The sequence below is a fragment of the Dama dama genome, chromosome 11, assembly GCF_033118175.1.
Source record: "Dama dama isolate Ldn47 chromosome 11, ASM3311817v1, whole genome shotgun sequence".
Classification (NCBI taxonomy): Eukaryota; Metazoa; Chordata; class Mammalia; order Artiodactyla; family Cervidae; genus Dama; species Dama dama.
The window spans coordinates 42,748,528-42,773,756 of record NC_083691.1 but is presented as its reverse complement, the minus strand read 5'-3'; the positions used below and the strand labels follow the sequence as shown (position 1 = coordinate 42,773,756).

The following is a 25,229-nucleotide window of genomic DNA, read 5'->3' as shown; positions in this document are numbered from 1 at the left end:
ATGCTTGAACAGAAAAACATATGACTGATGACTTAAATTATCTAAGTTTTCATAACTTTAATTTGATAGAAAATGAGCCAGATTTTTCCCGATAGGAGGAAGTTCAGACAGCTCAGGAAGAACATGAACCTTTTATGATTACTGAGGCACTGCTTAAACAGTCTAGTTACGCAACTTACTAAGAGCTATCTCTTTAGCAGGGTTTAACTTAGAAAATGGCCGCAATTACTCAACCACTAAAGAAGTTCCTTTATTAACAGGGAAGAGATACTTTCCTAAGAGAATAAAGAGTTACATTACATGCAAACTCCTCATCTATTTCAAGTGAATATTTTTGGAGTGTGGATTTGTTTTGTCCACAAGTTTTCACTTCTGGTTTCCCATTCTAAGTTATGGAAAAATGAACTCACAGAAACAAATTCAAGTATCTATTTTGTAAAGTATTTACTTAGTTTGAATAAATTAATTGCAAATAAAAATTAGCTACAATATATAGCCTGAATAGAAATGACTAGAACAAATACAACACAGGACTTGATTTCCTTGCATTAGCCACAAAGCATGTGACAATCCAGAAAACTTCAAAATCAATTGTATATCTTTGAAAAAGGAGTAACAGCAGTTACTGGTACATCACAACTAGTCAACTTATAATACAAGTTTCCTGACATGCATTTCCTGAGTGAACCCAAATGATCATTTTTTTAAAACAAGGAAATTTTGACAAGTTGAAGTAAAGTAAAATAGTTCATGGCTTCTAAGCAACAGGTTTTGTTTTTTAAAAACCAAAAGAAAATTCAGAACAGTATCATAACAGGATAAATTTAAGCTATGCTACCACATACAAAATCTTGCTAGAGTCAATTAAGTATAATACAGCTTTTTGAACTAAAGGAAAACAAATCAAAAGATTAAAAAAATGATTCTGTCTAACCTAAAAGTGTACTGATTTTTACAAGTGTCACAAAGGGTTTGATGTAGTGCAGCTGTCTATACTTTCCTTGCGGGTATTAAAAACAAACAAACAAAAAACCGGCGGGTGGGGGAAGGGGAGAGAAAATGTTTTCTTCCTTCTGAAAGCAAAGAACTTACAGGAGTTAAGAGAATAAACTGACCATGCAAGTATGTCCCTCCAACTGGCTGTCACTGGTGCTCACCTACCAACCAAGTATTTCCTTGAGTCACACTGTGGCAAATGTCCTTTTAGGATTCAAACCCACAGTTAAGGCTGGTCTGTTAAGATTTAAAAAAAAACAACAAAAGAGCACTGTTGTCATTCAACCCTTCAAATCTTTCTACGTTTCTTAACACCTGAATAAGTCCAAATACAGGATAGTTAATTCAGCATTCTTTTAGTAAAAGCAAATCAAGTCACTCTCCTTTCTTGTTAATTTATGCTTTTTCTCATGGGAATGATTTTTTTCTAGAAACAGTGAACAGATGAACCACAGTTTATATTAAAAAATAAACTTGCCAAATGCTGCTGATACTAAAAACAGATTAGTTACTGTGGGAGAAAAATAGATAATCTAGATTAAATTGCATTTTCAAAGGAGCATATAAAATGTTTCTTAGCATTAAGCTTTTGTTATAGTACTATACTCGGAAGAAACATTAAGGAAAAAATTCTTTCCCGATTATCTTTAATGTGGTTAAAAACAAACACCTCTTACATAATGATAATTAATATGAATTTGTTTTTACAAAGCATTCTAATTTACCAAATTTCATATTTAGATGGGGTGGGGAGAGAGTCTCTCCTGTCCTTCTTCCTAACTCTGCAAATCCTTGAGCTACGCTTGCTAAACTACCATTCCCACCAGGAGTGTGAGACTATCGTCACCATGCTACTCTATCGGGAACATTCTAAGATATTTTCTATAATAAAGATAAATAGAAAAAAAGTTAATATACATGTTGCTGTATTTTACAATTTTGCAACAAACTGTAAACTAACATAGTTTGAACCAACAGTACCCTCAGTTATACAAAACAATTTTTCAACACTGAGGATGGGTGATTCAAAAACACTAAAAGGAAGGCATCAAATTAGACTATGTCTTTTTCTCCTCAAAATATATTTTCAAAACTCAGAAATCAGAAGTCTGGTACTTTCGAAAATCCCTTTGCTTGAGTTTCCCAGATTTTTGCTCAGAAATTGCTACTATTTATTACAAATGTTTAAAAAACTTCTTCATCTTAATGCAAACGACCAGAGCAGAAAAACTGTGACGTGGACAACAGGTTGGAAAGCCCAGATCACTTAGCTTATAAATGTTTAATGTAGTCCCGCAGGACAACTGTCTGTTAGTCTAGAGGTCCTTGGAAAATAAGTCTGATGTAGCCTTGTTCACCAGCCAACTGATGTGCACAGAAGGGACAGGCGGCATGAAAAGTGTGAGTACCGTGAGGAAGCGGGATCTGGGACCAATAGGCAGTTGTCTTTTCTGAACACACATGCCCACAGGGGCTAAAAGCATGGGTTGGAGGGCCGGCGTCCACATAAAATCCAGCTTCACATCCAAGCCACAGAGGGACATAGGGACCAACAGACCTACACATAGGACATTCACGATCTTTTCCATCACGTTCTTCTTTGTTTCCCCAGTTATGATAGCCATGCACATGGCCGCAGTTTAGATATACCCATGGTTGTTTTTCATCAACAACATCTTTTCTCTTCATGCTGGGAAATGCTAGTGTGTTGAACCCTACAGGGCACTGAGGTCGCGCTGCATTGATTTCCTGTCTTAAAGCTTCTAAATGCTTCACGGTAGGAGTGTGGGAAAGGCCTTCTGCAGTACGCCACAGCAACGTTGCGCCGCAGAGATCAATTAATGAGCCATCTTGTAACTGATTGGTTTCAATTTCCACCTAGAGGAAACAAGAATCAAAAAACACACAATCACCATGCAGTTTTGGATTTTTACTTCAGAGTTTTGGTCTTAAAAGCTTCTTACTCAAGAATCGAGATTTCCTCTGGTTGTTTATTGAAGAAACTTGAATGGCAGTCATGAGAAATATAGGTTTCAAAATCAAGGATAAAATATTGAACAGTAACACATCTTTTCAGAGTTATAGTAAAGACAATTTATGATTAAACCATCTGACTAATAATCAGTAAGCTTAATATTTCCAATTTGGTAAATATGTTGATCAAAGATATACAGATACAAGTAGAAAATACACAGAGTATTGTTTAAATTGGGAAAGCTTACTCACCCTATGAAGTCTACTGTAATTAAGTAAGAAGTTTATATCTTAGTACTCACCATTTTCCCTCTCTGCTGAGCTGATCTGGTTTCACGCAGGCTGAACACATTTCCACACACTGATATTTCTCTCCATATTCCAGGTTTGGAGTCTTCCGTGAACCCATTGCGTGGATGCATAACAAGAACGCCATTAGTGGTGAGGCCATCCATCTGTCCATCTGATGTCTTCCATTTGGCAGCCTTCTCCTAGAAGAATAAAGAGCTTCTATTTATTTGTAAACTGGGAAACAGAAGCGGTTGTAAAAGGCAACATTTAGGAAAAAAGCTTTTTACCCCAAGAAAGATGTTTTTGGATGAGTCAAATCCTGCAGCATAAATCCGTGCTGTAAAGGGGGGATTCCGTTCACATATGATTCTACAGGCAAATCTTGAGATGGTGCTCTGCACTGACTGTGTATCAGAATTACTTTGACTTCCAGGAACTGTGTCAGTTACTACAAAATCAATGGGACTTTCAGTCGACCGGCCAATCTAAGAGAAAAAGAAGTATCTATAAACCTATCGAAAGGAACACAGCGGAAAATGCACTCAAAGGCACAAACAATAAGGCGAAATCATCAAGCTTCTGAAATTTCTCAAGCTCAAACTTATCACATTTAACTCTGGAGGTATCTATACCCTTGAAAACCAATCTGTCAGATTTCCTCTGATGTAGTAACCACTTAAAGCACAGAATTAAGTAGGAACTTAGAACCCAGAATATAGGAAACCCTCAGGGAATGAAGAGTTTAGGATGGCTGAGATTTCTAAGTGGCTGCAGATTTTAATTTTAACCTCTTGCGATAGAAATATGTCTACCACATATTACTCTAGTTTCCTTAACAGAACATAATGAACATAAAAGTAAATCTTCTATGATGACTCCAGGACATTACACTATGAATACTGTTTATATTAAGCTGAAGTGCAATGATGTCTTTGGGTGCTATAAAGGTGTAGAAGAACACTGATCCCTATGTTAAAATGTTACAAAGCCGTGCTCTGAGGTCTTAACGTTTACTTCACAGATTTTCTCCTGTCTTTTTTGTCAGGCTGCCAACTCTCATTTCTTGCTGATGGGTATACATGTCTCTGCAGCATATTCCTCCTTGAACTAGCTACTCTTAATTCTGCTATGGGTTGAGAAATCAGATAACCAAACTTCAAGGAAAAGTATTTCAAAAGGTTCTTGGTGATGGCCTAAGGGATTCTCTAGGGAGTAGAGAAAAGGAATTTCAGTACATGGACTCTGTGGCATTTATTTTATATGCCTAAATGTTTTTTCTGTTTTCTTCCTGGTTCTTGGCCATATTTCAGAGAGACAAGTTTCCTTGAACAGAGTTCTTCTGCTGGATGAGGTGTCAGTGAAGTAAAAACATCTTCAAATGTACTAGCTAGTAAATTAATTAATTTCATTTTGAAAGATGAAAGTTGAAAAAATGAAATCGGTAGAAGAGATGGCGAAAGTGACAATTATCACAGGGTATTAAACATTTAGAAATCAGTTCATTAATGTATTTGTTATAAAGTAGTATCACAGGACTTCCCTGGTGGTTCAGTGGTTAAGAACCCGCCTACAAATGCAGGGGACCCAGGTCTGATCATTGGTCTGAGAGGATCCCACATGTCATGGGACAACTAGGTCCAAGCATTGTAACTACTGAAGCCCATGAGCCTGGAGCCTGTGCTCTGTAACAAGAGAAGCCACCACAATGAGAAGCCCACTCACTGCAACAGAGGTGCCCACGCTCACTGCAACTAGAGAAGGCTTGCTGGCAGCAATGAAGACCCAGCACAGCCAAAAATAAATAACACTGAACAAGTGGTATCATAAAAAATAAAGGGAATTGTTATTGAGAAAAACTACTGACCCTTTACAAAGATGATGACTCTTAAGTTGTTCTTCGCATAGTTGAGCTTTAAGAATTCCTTTTATCAACACACTTTCAGATAAAACTCTAGTGTTTTTATCCTGCCACTGAGTACAAAGTCCTTATTTAGTCTGGATAGTTTTAGGGGGAAATTTATTGATTAAAAAAATGTAACATTTGGATGTTCCTTTTCTTTATTTCTAAGAATACAATATCTAAAGAAAATGGTCTTAAACCTTTGGAACTAAAAATATTTCCACTATTCTAAAAAATTCAGCATTCCATTAAGAGGGTTGAGTGTAGAGTGACTTTAAAGAAACATTTTTGTTACTGACTACAGCAAAGACACCTCCAGGCCTTTTCATCTTCATTTTATCTCATAAAGTTAAGAAAACTGAAAAGTCATTGGGACAATAATCATAAGAACAACATTTTTAGGCACTTTATATCCTATTTAAATTTGTTTCAAAAAAGCCCAAGGCTTTACAAAAACCCAGTATTAAGAGAGATGATGTCTCTCTTAACCAAGAATCTTGCTTATGTCTTTAAGGTCTGGCTTTTCTATCATCGATTTATAAAACCATCAGTACTGGATTGGTACAAAGAATGAGAGAAATAAAAACTTACTATACCATTAGCTTTGACCAAACATGTGCTGAGAAGACAGTTTGACTTCACATATATGATATGAATAATTAGAAACTGTACTTTTAGTTGCCTAGAGAGGGAAGTGAGAAGTAATAGCAAAAAAGCTCATCAATGTGTATAAAATATCCCTTGGTTTCTTTTTTGGATAATAATAGATGATAATTATTTTTACAGCTACCAATACTAGTAGCTAAGTGTTTACCGGGTACCTGGCACAGTTCTGAGTACTTCAGAGGGACTAACACATTTAAACTTCCTAATAGTCATCTGAAGGAAGTTCTATTATCTCACTTTATAGGAGGAAACTGATGCAGAGAGTGGCTAAGTAATGTTTACCAGAAATTCTGATATCAGAGCCCATCTCTTACCCATGCTATGTGGACTTCTATACACAGGGTTTAGAAATCAACATCTATTTTAATGAAATGCATTAAGTATGATAACCTTTAAGCTGACCACAGTGAAAGTCAATTACAACAGGTTTTTAACTTTTTTTTGTTCTTTAAGAAAAGAAGTTTAGATGTTATAATACCTGAAACATATCAGTGTTGCTGTCATGAGTATATTCAACCACTACTGTCTGCGCTCGAGACAAGGTGTATGATATGCTATGCTGGTCCTTATTGCTTATTGCCTAAGAAAAAAAAAGATTAATAGCAAAAATTAGCAGGTATCTCAATCTAAATAGATAACCTTTTCATAATAGATAACCCTAATAGATAACAGATAACCTTTTTTTCAAAAAAAAATAAAAAGGGAGCTGTGCTCATTATACTATAACAACGTAATTGGAAAAAGAATTTGAGAAAGAAGAGATACGTATAACTGAATCACACTGTTGCACACCCAACACTATCACTTTGTATTGGAGTATATGTACTCCAACATAAAACAAAAGTTTAAAAAAAAAATACCACCAAGGGTGGTCAACTATTCAAGGGTAAGTCAACTATTTTATAATTACAAAAGAAAACATCTCTTATGTCAGTGCTGATATCCATTTCACCTATACACAGACATATAAAAATATATATGTTAATAGATAATCAAGGACATCATTGCTGCTATTTTGAATAAAATATCTGTTTGATCAACTGCGAATAAGTAGAGGTTTTTATTCTTTCTTTAAAAAACGGTAATCTATTTATTACATGTGTGACATATTTTCCCCCTGAAATTTAGAGATTAATAACTTGTGCAACCTTTGTGTGACAGTTTCTTAGAGTGAGTGGAGTGCAGAAGAATTCAGGCAGACCTCATTTTATTATGCTTCACAGATACTGAATATTTTATAAATTGAAGATTTGTGGCAACTCTGCATTGTCAGATGATGGTTAGCATTTAGCATTAAAAGTACTTTAAAATTAAGAGCTTTCCTGGTGGCTCAAAGGTGGGAAATTCCATGGAGAGAGGAGCCTAGTAGGCCACAGTCCATGAGGTCGCAAGAGTTGGACACAACTGAGTAACTCTCATGAGGCTATCACTGCACACTTATGTGCGCTCAGCCACTCAGTCGTATCCGACTCTTTGTGACCCATGGACTGTAGCCCGCCTGCTCCTCTGTCCATGGGATTCTCCAGGCAAGAATATTGGAGTGGGTTGCCATTCCCTTCTTCTGGGGATCTTCCCGACCCACGGATTGAACCCAGGTCTCCTATAATGCAAGTGGATTCTTTACCATCTGAGCCACCAGGGAAGCCTGCACACTTAGGAGACCACAGCATAGCACAAACGTAACTTTTATGTATATATTAGGAAATGAAACCAGTTGTGATTTGCTTTATTGTGGTGGTCTGGAACTGAACCCAAAATATATCTGAGGTCTACCTGTGCACTGAAGCAATTACAGAGTAAAAACATAAGTTCACTGTATAAAAAAAACTGTAAAATCTGAGTCTACATTATAAGTATTTCAAGTTATAAGATACTTAAAAACCAAATCCCAGGTAGGAAATGAAAGCAGTACTCAGTACTGCTCTGATAAGGAGAAAATACAAAATCTTGAAAGACAAGAGGAATCTTATTTAATAATTAAAGAGGTTTAAAGTTAACAAATAAGCAGAGTTAACTGGTTTTCCTAGCCACTCTGTGACTCTATAGATGACAAGTATTTGCCATATGCTAGGCTAGATACAGAAAAATTCATAGAATGATTAAACATACCAAAGGAAATGGATATAATGCTTATGACTGTACTTTTGACACATGCTAAACTAAAAACATTGCTAAAAAGAACTTCTCAGTTTTGTTTTCAGACGTTTTCTATGCATATGAGTTGATGATAATATCAGAGGGGGAAAAACCTGCACAGAGGAAGTGGAAACAGGTTGTGTAAAAGAAACACAGAAAGACACAGAATAATGATTATATGCAGCAAAGAGGCTAAACTGAAAAAAAAAAAAAAACTTTTGTAATTAGAACTTTGGTATTATGAAATTCTACTTGGTTTCAATTGGTAGCTAACCTGGAATAGATAAAAGTCTTCACAGTTTTAAGATAATTAAGACTGTGAAATTTTCAAATATACAAAAAGAATATACAAACACCTGGGTACTAACTACCCAACTTTTATCATTCTTACTAATACCATTTTTGCTTCTGATATTTTAAATGAAATTAAACTGCAGATATAATGAAGGCTGCTTATATGTCCTTCCCTACTCCTGTCTCTGTAGAGGAATTGGACCTCAAGAGTACAGTTTAGGTCACTCCCATGCACTTTAACAGGCTTTACCACATATTGACGCATTCATAAACATGACAAAATGGTTTTAAAGATTTAAAAATATATAATTACTTTATCTCAACATTAAGCAGCTGACTTTTCGATGAAATAACTTTTTAGTACTTTGGTCATTAATTCTTAATGGCTAAAGGGATTTAAAAACACAGGTTTTGTGTACTTTGAGATTATAAGCTGTTTTTTCTTTTTTTAAGTATGAGATCTATTCAGACTGAGAATATAGAGCTGTGTCAAGTTAAATTCTCACTGGATTGGAAGTCAGGGTTTAAGCACTCATCCCAGATGACTGCTAGACTAAACAGTTAGTTTTCTTCCTGACCTCATTACACACTCCTCCAAAATTGAAAAAGCAGAGAGTCCATCTTTGATCCCTAAGATTCTTGCTGCCTAGTAAAGATGAAAAGAAGCCAGCAATGAAACATGAGGAGTATGACAGTAAAAACATGAAGAAAAGTACACAATAGGAAATTACAGAAGTAAGACTTAGAAATTTTCCCTAGGATAGGAGTTCTTAACCAGAGGTAGTATCAGCTGTGTAAGGGGTGTTTGGTGGCTGTGTTTGTTGGCCATCACAATGATTGAGGGCTGAAATGGCATTCAGTGGGAAGGGACTAAGAATATTAGGTTGGTGCAAAAATAATGGTTGTTCTGCACTGTTGAACTCTATGTGGCTATGTTATTATACATCATTTTAATGTGCATTTCTCACTTAATTTTTTTGCCAATGACTTATTACTTGCTGTTTATTTTATATTTATTTTAGACTATAGAAATGATGCCAGATAAAAAGCAAATTTGAGCAATTTTTTAATTCGAGTTCAAAATGGGTCATAAAGTAGCAAAGACAACTTGCAACATCAATAATGCATCTGGCCCAGGAACTGCTAATGAACGTACAGTGCAGTGGTGGTTCAAGAAGTTTTGCAAAGGAGAAGAGTGCCTTGAACATGAGGAGTGCAGTGGTTGGCTATCGGAAGTTGACAGTGACCTACTGAGAGCATCACTGAAGCTGACCCCCTTACAACTACACAAGAATTTGCCAAAGAATTCAACACTGACCATCCTGTGGTCATCTGAAACAAATTAGAAAGGTAAAAACCTTGATAAGTGGGTGCCTAATGAGCTGACTGCGAATCAAAAAAATCATTTTGAAGTGACATCCTCTCTTATTCTGCTGCTGCTGCTAAGTCACTTCAGTCGCGTCCAACTCTGTGCAACCCCATAGACGGCAGCCCACCAGGCTCCCCCGTCCATGGGATTCTCCAGGCAAGAACACTGGAGTGGGTTGCCATTTCCTTCTCCAATGCAAGAAAGTGAAAAGTGAAAGTGAAGTCACTCAGTTGTGTCCGCCTCTTAGCGATCCCATGGACTGCAGCCCACCAGGCTCCTCTGTCCATGGGATTTTCCAGGCAAGAGTACTGGAGTGGGGTGCCATTGCCTTCTCCGTCTCTTATTCTACACAACAACAAACCATTTTTCAACCGGATTGTGACATGTGACGAAAAGTGGATTTTATACAACAACCAGCAATGACCAACCCAGTGGCTGGACTGAGAAGAAGCTCCAGAGCACTTCTCAAACTTGAACCAAACTTGAACCAAAAAAATGTCATGGTCACTGTCTGGTGGCCTGCTGCCCATCTGACCCACTATAGCTTCCGGAATCCTGGTGAAACCATTACATCTGAGAAGTATGTTCAGCAAATCAATGAGATGCACCAAAAACTGCAACACCTGTAGCCGGCAATGGTCAACAGCAAGGGCCCAATTCTTCTCCATGACAATGCCCGACCACACATTGCACAACCAGTATTTCAAAAGTTAAATGAATTGGGCTACAAAGTTTTGTCTCATCTACCACATTCACTTGATCCCTTGCCAACCAACTACCACTTCCTCAAGTATCTTGACAACTTTTTGCAGGGAAAAACACTTCCACAACCAGGAGGAGGCAGAAATTGCTTTCCAAGAGTTCATGGAATCCTGAAGCACAGATTTCTATGCTACATGAATAAACAAAATTATTTCTCGTTGGCAAAAATGTGTTGGCTGTAATGGTTCCTATTTTGATTAATATAAAGATGTACTTGAGCCTATTTACAACGATTTAAAATTCATGGTCTGAAACCGTAATTACTTTTGTACCAACCTAATATTAAATATCCTGCAACAGGTGGAACAGTCCTGCATAAAGAAGAACTGGCACACCCAAACTGCCAAGAGCACTTCAGTGGGGAAATACTGGAAAGAAGTTTCTCAGATCAATAAACCTTTCACTCTATCACCTGCTTATTATTTATCATCACATCCCTTCTTTGCAAAAGAACAGAAGGAAACACGTAAAAGAAACTGTCACTTTTCTGCATTCCCTGGCTCTTAAATAGTAAGAGGAGACTCCGAGGGCTCTTGCTTAGACACCACACTGGATATAAAACAAAGCCGAAAGTCCAGGGACTGGAAATGTGACTTAAAACAAGGCACTGTATGCCAATTTCGCTCTCATTTATTTTTAATCTACAAAAATATACCTTAGATGGTATAATATTAATGTACATTCTGGGGCTGCTTAAAGATATAGGTACTTCCAGATGTAAAGAACTCTTTGTAATGTTTATTCATTCACCACAGTAACAAATTGAGTCTCTGTTATAAAATTTGAAGTAGAAGAAATGTTATAAAATTTGAAGTAGAAGAAATGTAAGATCTGAAATGACCCCTTACTGTCTATCACTCTAGGAAAAGCCCAAGTGTCCTGAAATGGTGGCCTAGCTTCTGGAAATTCTGGTTGGGAATAAAAAGGGGGCTAGAAGCATGAGGTAGGCCAGGCGCCTGAGAAGTTGTGTTATAGACACAACTGGGTATTTACTTTCATAGCTTTGATTCGATTTAATAATTAATGAAGGTCTACTCTGTTTAAGGCTGTGGTCCGTGGGATCAGGTTGGCTAGTTTTCTGTGATTATGGTTTGACTGTATGGATCACAATAAACTGGAAAATTCTGAAAGAGATGGGAATATCAGACCACCACACCTGCCTCTTGAGAAACCTGTATGCAGGTCAGGAAGCAACAGTTAGAACTGGACATGGAACAACAGGCTGGTTCCAAATAAGAAAAGGAGTCCGTCAAGGCTGTATATTGTCACCCTGCTTATTTAACTTATATGCAGAGTACATCATGAGTAACGCTGGGCTGGAAGAAGCACAAGCTGGAATCAAGACTGCTGGGAGAAATATCAATAACCTCAGATATGCAGATGACACCACCCTTATGGCAGAAAGTGAAGAGGAACTAAAAAGCCTCTTGATGAAAGTGAAAGAGGAGAGTGAAAAGGTTGGCTTAAAGCTCAACATTCAGAAAACTAAGATCATGGCATCTGGTCCTATCACTTCATGGCAAATAGATGGGGAAACAGTGGAAACAGTGGCTGACTATTTTTTCGGGCTCCAAAATCACTGCAGATGGTGATTGCAGCCATGAAATTAAAAGACACTTACTCCTTGGAAGGAAAGTTATGACCAACCTAGACAGCATATTAAAAAGCAGAGACATTACTTTGCCAACAAAGGTCCATCTAGTCAAGGCTATGGTTTTTCCAGTGGTCATGTATGGGTGTGAGAGTTGGACTATGAAGAAAGCTGAGCGCCGAAGAATTGATGCTTTTGAGCTGTGGTGTTGGAGAAGACTCTTGACAGTCCCTTGGACTGCAAGGAGATCCAACCAGTCCATCCTAAAGGAGATCAGTCCTGGGTGTTCATTGGAAGGAATGGTGTTGAAGCCGAAACTCCAATACTTTGGCCACCTCATGTGAAGAGTTGACTCATTGGAAAAGACCCTAATGCTGGGAAGGATTGGGAGCAGGAGGAGAAGGGGATGACAGAGGATGAGATGGTTGGATGGCATCACCGACTCGATGGACATGAGTTTAGGTAAACTCCGGGAGTTGGTGATGGACAGGGAGGCCTGGCATGCTGCGATTCATGGGGCTGCAAAGAGTTGGACATGACTGAGCAACTGAACTAACCGTGTTTAAGGCACTACGCTACAAAGCTGTGGGGGTCATAAAATAAAAAATAAAAACAAGAGCATATATAAAATCTTTGATAAAGACCACTTAGTTAAGAAAAATGATCTCATCCAAACATGTTTCTAGGCCCTGAATACATATATTCTGTACCACACTCCTTGCCCAGCTCAGGGAGGTCCCTCGAGTAATAGTGGGAACGTACTACATCTCAGGGCAGTTCCACAATTCCAAATTCTAGATGAAGCTCTGTCCCCCCTCCACCCCCGTTTTTTTTTTTTTAATGACAAAAAAGGAATTACTTCAATTTTTACTCATGGATCCCATGTGTCATTAAAAAAAGAAGTCCTATGCCCTTTTAGATAGCCTATCTTCCAAGTGTCTTCTCCCATCCAAACAAAAGGAAACTTCTGGTATACAGTGTGAAGGGTCTGTGAGAGAATATAAACAGCAAATATGTCTTTCAATTTCTCCAAGTTAATTTATTTAGTTTTTGTTTGTTTTACCTTTGCAGCCTGAGGAGTACAAGCAATATGCACAGTGCTGGGCTTCACCCCATTTGCCTTAGGTCTTTTAAACAAAGCAAATCTACTTTTCCTCCTTCCTCTATCGCCATTTGGCAGAGACCCATTATACCTGATGGGGGAGAAAAAAGTTTAGATGATCTCATGTGAGAACCACACAATTCTAAAACAAATGCTTTATTTTGTCTTAGAGGATCAACCACTGATTAATTATCTATTAGCAGATTTTAAGTGTCTAGAATTAACTTTTAGCAACTGCTGATCCCCAGACCAGCTGCCTGAGTGTGAAACAAAAAAGATTTTTTTCTGTCTACGTCTGAAGTCACAGAGAAGTACCTTTTGGATTACACACAGCTTTAAATTACTTGTAGTTTTCTTCCCTCTTTAAGATAATCAAGAGCTGATTAATGGCATATCTGACTTCTTATGACTCATTCTATTTTTTTTAAAGGTGAATGTTTGCATGTGGTAATACCACCTTTAAAAGTACATATTTAAACAAATATGACCTGCTTAAAATAGAATCCCCTTTTAACTATGAACCAAACACTTTATAAATAACTGAACTTTTGAAATTAGGAATTTTTAGACTGGTCAGTCTCAGCTACTGGCCTGTATACATTCACATTGAATCAGTAAAACCTGTCCGACTGAGCATAACTAAGTGGCCGTTAAACACGTGTGTTGCTCAGATCTTATGACCATTTCTCTATGATAGCATAAACATGCCCTAAAGGTAAGCAAGTGAGCGAGGACTGAACCAATAGAAAAAACGTCCAAAAAAAAATCCGGGTTTTAACTATGTCCTAGGCACTAGTGGGTTCTATTTCACAAATCACTTTATTTTATCCATTTTCTCATAAAAACTGCAAAACTGGTACCACTTGCCTCTGTTACAGGTTAGGAATCAAGTTATTCTTCAGAGGAATTGAGTCCCTCCATTATTTTCTGAAGGTCACACAAGTGACACTGGCAAAGCTAGAACTGGAATCTAGGTGCTTGGTGTGCTTTTTTTCATTCTTTACTGCTTCACCAAAGCATGAACAGTAGCTTAATAATACTCTCTCCTCATGTACTGTCCCCTTATGACCCGACAAATTTGGTTTTATGGTTTCTTGTTTATCATTGGTTAATCTGGGGGGAAACTGAGGCAAGGAATGGGTACAGTTTTGAGGGTGGAGGAGACTGTGCTTATAAAATGGCCTATGCTAGTGGCTGACAAGGAAGGGAACGGAGTTTACTTAAAGGTTGTCAGATATAGAAATGACACTGAACAACCTTTGTAAAATGTAAAACACACTCATTCTTCTGGCAAAAGCCCCTGCTAACCTTGCTAAAGGTTCAGAGTAGTGCCCCTCAGCTAATGCATACTGGACTTTGCTGCTTGGGACTGTGCTGCCCCCAGTCTCACAAACTGAGGGCTCCTCACTGCCCCTCACTACTGTCTACCAGAGCGCGCCTCCTTCCTCCTCTGGACATATTCTCTCTTCCTACATTGTGTTCTTGTAGCTCAGAGCTCTTTTCTAACTAGCACTAGCACAAAACTGACCACCTTATCCAGCTTGACTTCTTCTAAAATGTTGAGAAGAAGCATTGTTTGCATTTTAAGACATCAAGTGCTAGGTACAGAGACAACCATTTTATACGATTAACTGAGAAACTGCTGGGCTAAAAGAGCCAGTTTAAACCATATACTAAATTTCAAATTCTAATTCTTCAGATGACTCAAATTTTCTGCTGAAGAATTTAACTTTGAATAGCTTTTGGTGGTTAAAAATCTGTTATTAATACATCAAAATCTATATGATTTTAAATTGTAATATTGTAGTTCCTATATTAAGTTTACAATCTTTTAAGTTGTTTTTGAGAAAACAAACAAACAAACAAACATTTTCTTTAATCTCAAGGGACCTTAGTTGATCTTGTCTGTCATTTTATAGAAGAGGAAACTAAGACCCAAAATGGTTAAGCGACTTGCCTAAGGCCACACAGCCAGCAGTGTTGGAAAAAGTACTGGAATTCAGGATTCCTGGCTTCCAGCCAAGCTCAGTAACACCATATTATTTCCCCAGTTTTTCTTACTTTCTTACCTGAAACAATGGCCACAGTCTCAGTTAAAGAAGAATTTGCAACAACCTGATTCTAAAATATGTTCTAAATGTCTAGAACTGCTTTTTAGGCAGGACAGAAACAGTTGGGAGAAAGTAAATTTTACAATGTCTAGTTTCTGAGATTTCTAAGAAACAGACTAACATTGTGTCTCCATTTTGACAGCTGTGGCAAGTTTAGACTGGATAAACTAAAATAATGGAATCATTTATTCCTCAATCATAAGACTGTATGAGTAGAATGGATGAAATTACTTTCGAAGCAAACAAGTAGCAATGCCCTGGGCTTCAGAATCATCATATTGTCATGTCTATACAACTCTTTTAAGTACAGGACCAAAAGCAGAAAGCAGCATCTGTCTCACAGGGCAAAGGAACAAATAAACACTAACCTACGTGAAACAACCTAAGCAGAGGGGAGATTTTGGGTACAGTTAGCTGAGGCAAATTTTCTAAAAAAAGGCATAGGGAAGACAGATGGACTGGCTATGTGACTTTAGACAAGTACATTTTTCACTTCATCTTTAAGAAGGTTTGTCCTTTCTAGGGGTGAGGGTGAGGCAGAGTTTATGGAGCATTTGAGTACTTACAAAGGATGACACAAAAATGAGAATTAAAAGAATTTCTTGATTTGGTAATATAACTCTGTAGCTTTAAATACTCTTCAGAAATAGGCAGGATATAAATTCTAAAAAAAAGTGCATTTAACCAAGATGTTCAAGTTATCATATATCATTCAATTTTATGCTCATCAGATGGAGAAGTCTTACCCTAGGACAATGAGTTCACCATATTTTACTGGTGCTTTGGATGGATGATTTTCTTGATCAGGAGAAAACATGAGCTTGGTTGTCTTTCTCAAATCTTTGTTCACTGGTCAGGAGCCTTGGGACACCTTTTGCATTATTTCCTAGAGAGGAAAAGTTTTCATTAATAATTTGAACAATGAATTTCAGTTTAAGTAAAGATGTTCTTTTCTAAAAGTCCTTGGGAGCACAATATTATGAAAATTATCACATAATATATAAAGTGTCTGACATTTCCCCCAATAATGGTTATATATTTGATATAACTGTTTAAACACATTAAAATGTAAATTTAGGAATGTTAACTTTACATTAAAAATGTAAATTCCAGTTCCAGGATGATGAGGAAGACATTATTTTCCCTATGATTTCTGCTAATTATAACCCAAAACCCTGAACATTATATATAAAGCAGAAGAAGACTTTGAAAAGTAGAGAGAAGGCAGAACAGCTAGGGGCCTTGGGGCCCATGGAACAACTTAGTGGCAAGTTCTTCGGGTCTTCTTTCTGCCTAGTATCAATATATCCCAGATCTGAAGCTGAAGAATCTAGCAACCTGGAAATGCCCACTGGCAGAGAGAAAAACAAAACATGTGACAAAATGCCTGCTCTCTCTGGTCAGAAGTACAAGAAAATGGCGGCCTCAGCAAGACAGAAAGCTTTTGATGATAACTGCTCTACTCAGCCACCACCACAGCAAACACGGTGACCCCACCATAGCACTCACCAGCAAGAGCTGAGTGCTGAGCCCGGACATCACCTCAGGAGGCCACAGTGAGGCGGCCTGGCCTCCCCCTGGGCCTACCCTTGTGGAGGCAGTGTCAGAACAGGCCAAGTGGAGAGCCAGCACGGCCACCCTGTTGGCTGCTAACGCGCCCCCTCCTCTGCCCGAGTGGTGTCAGTGGAGAGCGCAGTGAGCCTGGGGTTCCATCCCAATTCGGCAGGATCTTCTTCCCTCAGGTGTCAATGGAGGCCGAGCAGGGAACCTGGACTTCCATGTCCACCTGGTAGTAATAAGAAGGCTCCCTGTACTCCCCTGACAGAGCAATGTGAGGAAAAGCCAGGGAAAATAGGAGGTCTGGATGATATTCAGAGTGTCAGAACATTAAACGAAAATGTCCAGCTTTCAAAAGAAAGCCACGTATTATATAAAGTACAAGACAGAATTAAAACAATGCAAAAAGATAATCAACAGATGCCAGAAGTTTAGATGACAGAGATGTGAGAATTATCTAACAAAGATTTTAAATCAGTCATGATAAAAAATTTCAGTAATCAATTACAAACAAGTTTGGAGCAAAGAGACAAACAAAAAATAAGAGTCTCCACAAAGAAACAGAAGATATGTAAAGTTCACTGGATGGGCTCAACCCAGACTGGAAGGTACGTAGGAAAGGAATGAGCTGGAAGGCAGAAAGTACCCAGTCTGAACAACAGACAGGAAATTAGACTGGAAAAAAAAAGGAACGAGCCTAATGGACCTGTGGGGCTACAGAACGGCCCTATTAATAACATTAGTATCACTGGCGTTCAGAATGAAAGGAGAAAGAATGGAGCTGAAAAAGTACTCAAACAATGACTGAAATTCAACAAATGTGAAAAGGGAAACAAAACCACAGATTCAGGAAGCTGAACAAACTCCACATAGGATAAAACTAAAGAAATCTATGCCAAGACACATGATAATTAAACTTCTGACTTAAAGGCAAAGAAATTTTCTTGAAAGCAGTCAGAGAAGAACTAAATCTTACGTATAGGGGGAAACAATGAATTTCTCACCAGAAACTACAGAAGCCAGAAGCAAGTGGCCTATTTTTTTCAGGTGCTGAAAGAAAGTAACTATCAGCCAGGTTCCAGCAAATATGGAAAGGAAAATCAAGACATTCTCAGATGAGGAAAAATTAAGAGAATCTGTCACCAGCAGAGCTACTCTAATAGAATGGTTAGCAGGAATTCTCTAAACAGAAGATTAAAAAAAAAAAAAAAAACTTGGAACACCAGAAAAGAACAAAGAACATGGTAGTAAAATCAAGACTTATGTTCACACAAACCTGTACATAAAAGTTTATAGCAGCTTTATTCATAGTAGCCAAAAACTTGAATTAATCCAGATGGTCTTTACTGAGTGGATGATTAACCTGTGGTACATCCACACTATGGAATGGTACTAAGCAATAAAAAGGCATCAACTATTGGTCCATGAAACATCATGGACAAATCTCTAGAGAATTATGCTGAGTATAAAAAATCTAAGCTCAAAAGGTTGCATATATGATTTCTTTTATATAACACTCTTGAAATGACAAAATTACAGAAACAGAAATCAGATAACTGGTTGCCAAAGGTTAAACTGGGGGGGAGGAGTAGGAGGGAAGTGAATGTGACTACAAAAAAGCAACAGGAAGGCACCACAGTGGTGATGGAAATGGTTTGTAGCCTTATCAGCGTCAGTATTCTATAAAACCAGAATATTGTGATATTGTGCTATAGTTTCACAACTATAGTTGTATATAACAAGATCATCTAATCTACACTATGTCGTATATCAATATATGAATGTCTATCCCTTTTACTTCTCTCCTAAAGAAGCAATCCATTTTAAAAAGCTTAAGCAGAAGCTTTAACCATGGGTTTTAAATGAGCTCTTCTTACTCATTAACGTACTGCCATCTAACCATGAAAACACAGCTGTGGCACACTTCTGACCAAGAACAGTAAGAATTAAAACTTCAATAACATGAATTAATTAAATTTAAAATTTAAATTAAGTTTTAATAACACTGTCCTGATTCAGATTCCTTTTTAGAGTTACTTTCTATTTTTAGGAAGTGGGGGTTTTTCATTTATAGCAGCAAAACATTTCCTTAAAAAGAACTTATTTAAAGAAGTCAATTTCAACAGTATTAAATAGGTTAGTAAGCACATAGATATGGCAAAAATCTGAAAATGACACATAAATGCCCATATTTGGCTGACACTAGTTTTTAGCATGGCTAGCAAGTATTAATCTATGTTCTTAGTTCTAGTTCTCTTTGAATAAACCAATCTGCTTCCTCATCTCTAAAAATGAAGGGACTAAAGTAAAATGAAGAGAACACTGGAGGTGAAAATATACGAGAGACCATCTGGTCCTAACATATGAATTTACAAGTAATGTGCATACAGCACTATAGATTTAGTCCTATTGCCCCTATAGCAAAACAGGAACTAATTCTAGCTTTGACAAGGAATAAGAGTAGGGTTGGCAATATACTCACCACTCTATTTTCTAGAGCCTCTGGCCAAATTAGCCAAGAAAAACAACATGTTCCCAATTATTCTTACTCTAGCTAGATCCCTTAGAAGGTCTAATTTGAGATATTTATCAGATAACAAAATTCAATCACAGGAACACACTGAAACTTGGTTTCTATTTCTGTATCTAATAATCTAAAATCTCTAATAAGATACTTCAGTAGAAATGGTTATTTAGGATCTTAAACAAAGCCCAGCAACTAGATAGTAACTCTTGCATTCACTCTCTGTAGATAATCTCTGTGTTTTAAAAATCTGAATAATATACAGAATTCTTCAAAATCAATTCCTGAAGTTATATTCCTGAGAACATGAAATGCATATGTACCTCAGTATATTCTAATACCTCAATCACAGACAACGCCTGGTGGTATTCAAGTTAGCTGGTATTCAAGTATTCAAGTTAGCTGGTCTGACCCCATATATTCAGTCCTATCCCAAAGTGATCTAGCAAAAAGAATATGAAATAGCACCATTAATTCTATATGAGACTGGAAACAATGACAGAGAAAATCTTGCTAAGACAATAAGGCTGTTTCCTATAATATCTATTACTTTGAAGTCTGCTTGATCTGTGAAAATTAAGCATGCTGTTCTCATCAGCAGAAACCTTCCCAAGTTAAACAAATTTTAAAAGAAATACATTATGGTACACTATTTGTATGTGTGTGTGTATGGGCTAGGAAAACATGAGTAATTTGCCATAAAATATGTTTCTTAGAGTCTCATTAATTTGACTGATACAACATTCTAATCATTTGTTCTTTAAAGGCCAGGAAATACAATTGTTTTCTTATCAAGTGTTTGCAAAGGAAAAGACTTTCTAATATATAATTGTCAGTTTTACCTTAAGAAGGAAAACTGGGGAACCAATCTCGGTCCAAATTGCTCCCTTAACATAACACTTTTCTTTTTCACACTGCACAGAGCCTTTTTGCTTTCTACCTACTAAACACAAGTACAAAATTCCTGTCCTGAAAAATAAAAAGAAACAAAACAAACACTAAGCAAGGGACAAAACAGACCTTAGGAATGTGTTTACATAAACTTTTGAATACTCCTATTTTGGTGGGCAGGAGAGTAGGCATAAGGGATGCTGGGGGGGAAAGGGAAAATGTTTTAAAACATGAAAATGTTATAATTTTTTTATGGTGAAAAATATAATGTGGATTGCATATGTTATCTCTGATGAAACAGAATTCCATCTACACCAGCATTCCCCTGTGGTTGATTTCAAAAGGATGATTCAAACAAAAGGAACTCTTTTCTTATGCTTGTGGTGGAGCCATTTGTTGGTGGAGCCAACAAATTGGAGGGTGGTAAACTTACAGTAGTTTCTCTCTAAGAGTGAAAAATTAATCATCATCTTCCTTCTTTCAACATCAGCAGGATTTTAATAAGCAGCATTTTTCCATAAATGGAGAAAAGAGATAGGCAAAATAATGGTGTCAGCTGTAGGAGGATGAGGTTACTACTTTTCTTTCTGTTGGTGGCTTTTGGCTTCTCAGTGGAGCACTGAAAGAAGTGAAGGCCATGTTCCCCTTCTCAAGATACAGGGCACTCCTGGACAAACTCCCAGCCCTGCTTTTTAGGGTGGCCAAATGACATGCTGGTATTTTATCAGCTCCAGTGGATAACTTATTTTCATCCTGATGGGAAAGCAATTAACATCTTTTCCACAGATAGTGATTGTTCCCCTAAACTCGGGTTTCTCAACCCTGGCACTACTGACATTTTGACATGGGGAGTGGAGGGGGGAGATGGCCTGCACGTTGTCAGAAGTTCAGCAGCACCCCTGAGAATGTCTCACCTTCCCACACTCCATCCCCCAACTTCCTTCCCACCTTCACCCTCAGAACCACTGAGAACAAACTGGAGATAACAATTTTTTTAGGAGGAATTTCCCCTATTTTGCTCATAGCACTTAGTACACAGTAAGGTATTCAATAAACATTTGCTTACTACCATAATCATACTGATGTCGTCTTAAAATTTTTTTATTGTATTTGGCCACACCTCACAGCATGCAGGATCTGAGTCCCCTGACCAGGGATCAAATCCATGTCTCCTGCATTGGGAGTGTGAGTCTTAACCACCAGTCTTAAAGAGTTATTACTAAGCCTTGTGATAGGGAGAGCAATGGCTTTGAAGCTGCAGTTTCAGTATTTCATCAGACTTGATAAGAGTGGCTGGAATGAGAATGGGAGAACTATCATCTTATCTTGATGGTGATTATTAATATTTCTGTGCATTAAAATATTTTAATATTTTAGCAACCTCTCTCAACCAACCTTCTTTCTTGAAGGAAAGAAACTGGAGTCGGGGTGGCTAAAGAAGTAGCTATAAGGCCAGTGCTTGGTAGCCTGACATTTTATTGTTGCTTAGTCGCTCAGTTGTGTCTGACTCTTTGCAACCCCATGGACTGCAGCCCGCCAGGCTCCTCTGTCCATGGAACTTCCCAGGCAAGAATACTGGAGTGGGTTGCCATTTCCTTCTCCAGGGGATCTTCTCAACCCAAGGATCAAACCCATACCTCCTGCATTGGCAGATGGATTCTTTACCCCTGAACAACCAGGGAAGCCCAGCCTGATGTTTAGAGAAAGGCTAATCTGTGGAGGCCAGATAAAGAAATATCTTCTTGACCTAGGAGACCCAAACTCCTAAAGGGGAATGCTTTTAAATCAAAAGGCATATCAGTATCAATCGGAATCAAACTTAGATTAAGGTCTACTTGCACAGAAAGTTAATCAGCAAAGTGCCTTCTCACAAGATTAGGTTATTTGACCCTCACAACAGCCCTGTGAATTAGGTAGGGATGTCTTATGAACTCCATTTTCCAGACAGGGAACAGAAGGTGTCAGTCAGAAAGGTCAGTGACTGGTTCAAGGCCAAACAGGTACTATGTGACAGAGCTAGAACTGAAGCCTATATATTAAACAAACATACATTAACTCATCTAATTTCTATCACAACTATATCAAGTATAGTTATTTATCTCCATTTGATAAATGAGAAGACTGATGTTCTTAGAAGTTAAGCAGTAGTTCAGGTTTTTTGATACCACTGATCACACCCCAAACAAGGTTGGGTAGGGTTGATTCCTAAATATTGAGTAAGAGGCCATTAGGGGGCCATTTAGGAAAAGAGACTGTAAAGTAAACTAAACTCTAGACAAGCTACACTCCAGCAGAGACTAATAGCAACTATGCAATTATGACTAGGGCTTTTGGACATTATTTGAAATTTTGTCACTTCCTCAAAGCTCACTGTATTTGTCAATCCTGTTGCCTGGTAGTGACCAACAATAAAAACATCAGTAAATAAAGTGGACTTTGCATGCTGTTTTAAAAAAATGAGGAGGGGAGAAAGGAATCCAAGGGGAAAAGCATGGTATTACACTAAGACAAATTCCCGGCATCATGAAGAAGAAAAACACATGTATGAGCAGACCACCCAGACAGCGCAGGGACAGGTTTCATGCACTCCTGGGAAAGGGACAGCCGAGAGAGAACTGCAGGCAGCATTCCTGACGGGGTGGGGGCTTAAACACAACCTGGCCACCCTACCCCAAAAGGATCACTTAATTCCCCACATCTAGAAAATGTATCTTAAAGAACACAACTAAGGACTCTTTTTTGTTGTTGTTTTTTTTTTTAATTGTTGTCTGCCCATGCTTGGCCTCTATTTCAACTCTTTTAGCTTACCAAAGTGCCTAAAATGATAATATGCTTCTCAGGAAAGCAAGACCAGAAATTCCCCTAGATTTCACCACTAAAGTCTTGAAGAAAATTTTGCAGAAAGCAGCAAATTCAGTGGGATTAGATAGCTATTTGGACCAAAAAATATCTGATAGAATTATACTCGTTGTAAACGCTATAGCTTCCTCAAGTCAGCAGGCAACCCATGCCTCTGCTACCCTTTTTTCTTAGTGTCCAACACTTTCTGGGTTCTATGCCAAGCACTGTTCTAAATACTTTACATAAAACAACTGATTTAATCCCAGAACAACCTTGTGAGGTTCAATAGATAAAGAAAACCAAGGTTACAACTCAAACCAGTACTCTGGATCAGCTGAAACAACTGAGTTTAAAATGAAAAGTAAATGGGGCTGGGGAGGAGAGAATTGCACTGGGAAACTGAACAACAAGCAAGAAAACCCTCCAACTCTTCCTACTATAATGTATTTAATACTGAGAGTTTATATAAATGCTATTGCCCTAATACAGGACAAACTTTTATAATATTGACTAACCATCTGAAGTTTCTAGTAATTCAATCATTTTAAAGCTGAGTTCAAAAGTCCCTTGGATAAAATTTAAACTTGAAAAAAAGGAATAAATGTATTTTTCTCAATCACTTTAAATCTATACCACCCTATGGAAATAAAAACTGGAATACGAAGTCCATGTTCCACAAAATGTATTGTGTGATGATTATTTTGGACAGTTAGATTACTTCCAGAAACAGAATAATCTGGGTTTTCCTTATTTTTATTAAAACACTGACCAAATTACATGCATTTTAAAAAGGCCAGTAACAGTCTCAAGTATCTCCTCCAAGATATTTATTGATTATGAAGTGGAAAACTAACTTGACGGGGGGCGAGGCCTGGCAGACACCATCTTAACTAACTGATCAAGGTTAACATCTGCAATAAAATGTTTCAATACCATGTATTCCCTGATTATGATGTATGAAAGCCACATCACTTTTGTGCTATGTTGCCAGAAAACGTGTCACCTTGATCTAATCAGGAGAACATATCAGACCAACCCAAACTGACAGCCTACAAAATAACTCTCAGTACTCAAAAGTGCCAAGATCATGAAAGACAAGGAAAGGCTGAGAAACTCCCAGGTTGGAGATTAAGGAGATGAAGCAACTACACAGGATCAGGAATTGGATCCTGGAACAGAAAAGGACAGTGGAAAACTGAAATTTGAATATGGCCTATAGTTTAGTGAATAGTATTGTACCAATGTCAGTTTCCTGATCTTGATAAATATACTCTGGTTATACAGATCGCTAACATTACAGGAAATAAAGGGTATATGTAAACTCACTGAATTATTTTTCCAATTTTTCTCTAAGGCTAGAATTATTTCAAAATAAAAAGTAAAAAAAGAAGACAATAAAAATGGAAAACAAAATTTAATAAAAAATTTAATATCAAAATGAATTCAAGATTTAAAGTTTGCTTCCTTCCAGCCCTCTCACAACCTAAACGTGTAAGATTTTCACTTCTGCTGGGCCTGTCAAGTCACAGCGTCTGGTCTCCTGTCCTGTCTCTGATGTGAAGCTGCCCCATTCACAGCCTCTTTAGTGAGCAAAGTTGTTACTACCAAGTGCAGCCATTCATTGGACTGAGTGATAATAACTGAACCTTAGTGATGTATCCACACAGTGATCTAAATTTGGCAGAATCATGCTTCATGGCTTTTTTTTTTTTAAGTTATGACATAAGAGCAATTTAACTACTGAATGCTCTAGGAAGTTTTATTAGAAAACACTTTGTATATGGAATTATATCATAGCTTTTGATTTAATGCTATACTATACTCTGACCTTTAACAGGATTTTAGTTTATTTGAGTTCTGAAGAGTTTATAAAAGGGAACAGAAAGAAGGATGGGAAAAATAAGAGTTAGGAAGCAGCAGCCCTGGGTGATTCTTGACACATTTCAATTAGAATAAAATCCTGAAAAGCCAGAAAGTCAAATACTTTCCTGAATTATTCGTTAATTATTTCATTGTGGATACTATTCTCTTCAAATAAGAAGAGGCTCTTGCCAAGGACTAAGCTATGACAGGGTCCTCTGAGACCAACCCTAAGAAATCTGGCCCTTGACAGTCACGAGGGCTGGACCCAGGGTCTTTCATGAATGCTCAAAGCTACAAACCAGTACCATAACACACAATTCCCCAAGATGGGGACAACATTTTCCTCACCTCATAGGATTTG

General features: G+C 37.6%; 1 protein-coding gene across 1 annotated transcript in view; it reads right to left on the bottom strand.

Annotated features, from left to right (window-relative positions):
- Positions 1 to 427: 427 nt before the first annotated feature.
- Positions 428 to 25,229, bottom strand: part of PELI1 (pellino E3 ubiquitin protein ligase 1) — a 53,988-nt gene continuing 29,186 nt past the window's right edge. The window contains exons 2-7 of the mRNA XM_061155195.1: positions 15,939 to 16,078; positions 13,043 to 13,172; positions 6,306 to 6,407; positions 3,549 to 3,746; positions 3,273 to 3,461; positions 428 to 2,874 (exon numbers count right to left, since the gene is read on the bottom strand). Coding sequence (XP_061011178.1) covers positions 2,308 to 2,874; positions 3,273 to 3,461; positions 3,549 to 3,746; positions 6,306 to 6,407; positions 13,043 to 13,172; positions 15,939 to 16,009 — 1,257 coding nt within the window. The 5' untranslated portion in view covers positions 16,010 to 16,078 and the 3' untranslated portion in view covers positions 428 to 2,307. The remainder of the gene's footprint in view (positions 2,875 to 3,272; positions 3,462 to 3,548; positions 3,747 to 6,305; positions 6,408 to 13,042; positions 13,173 to 15,938; positions 16,079 to 25,229) is intronic.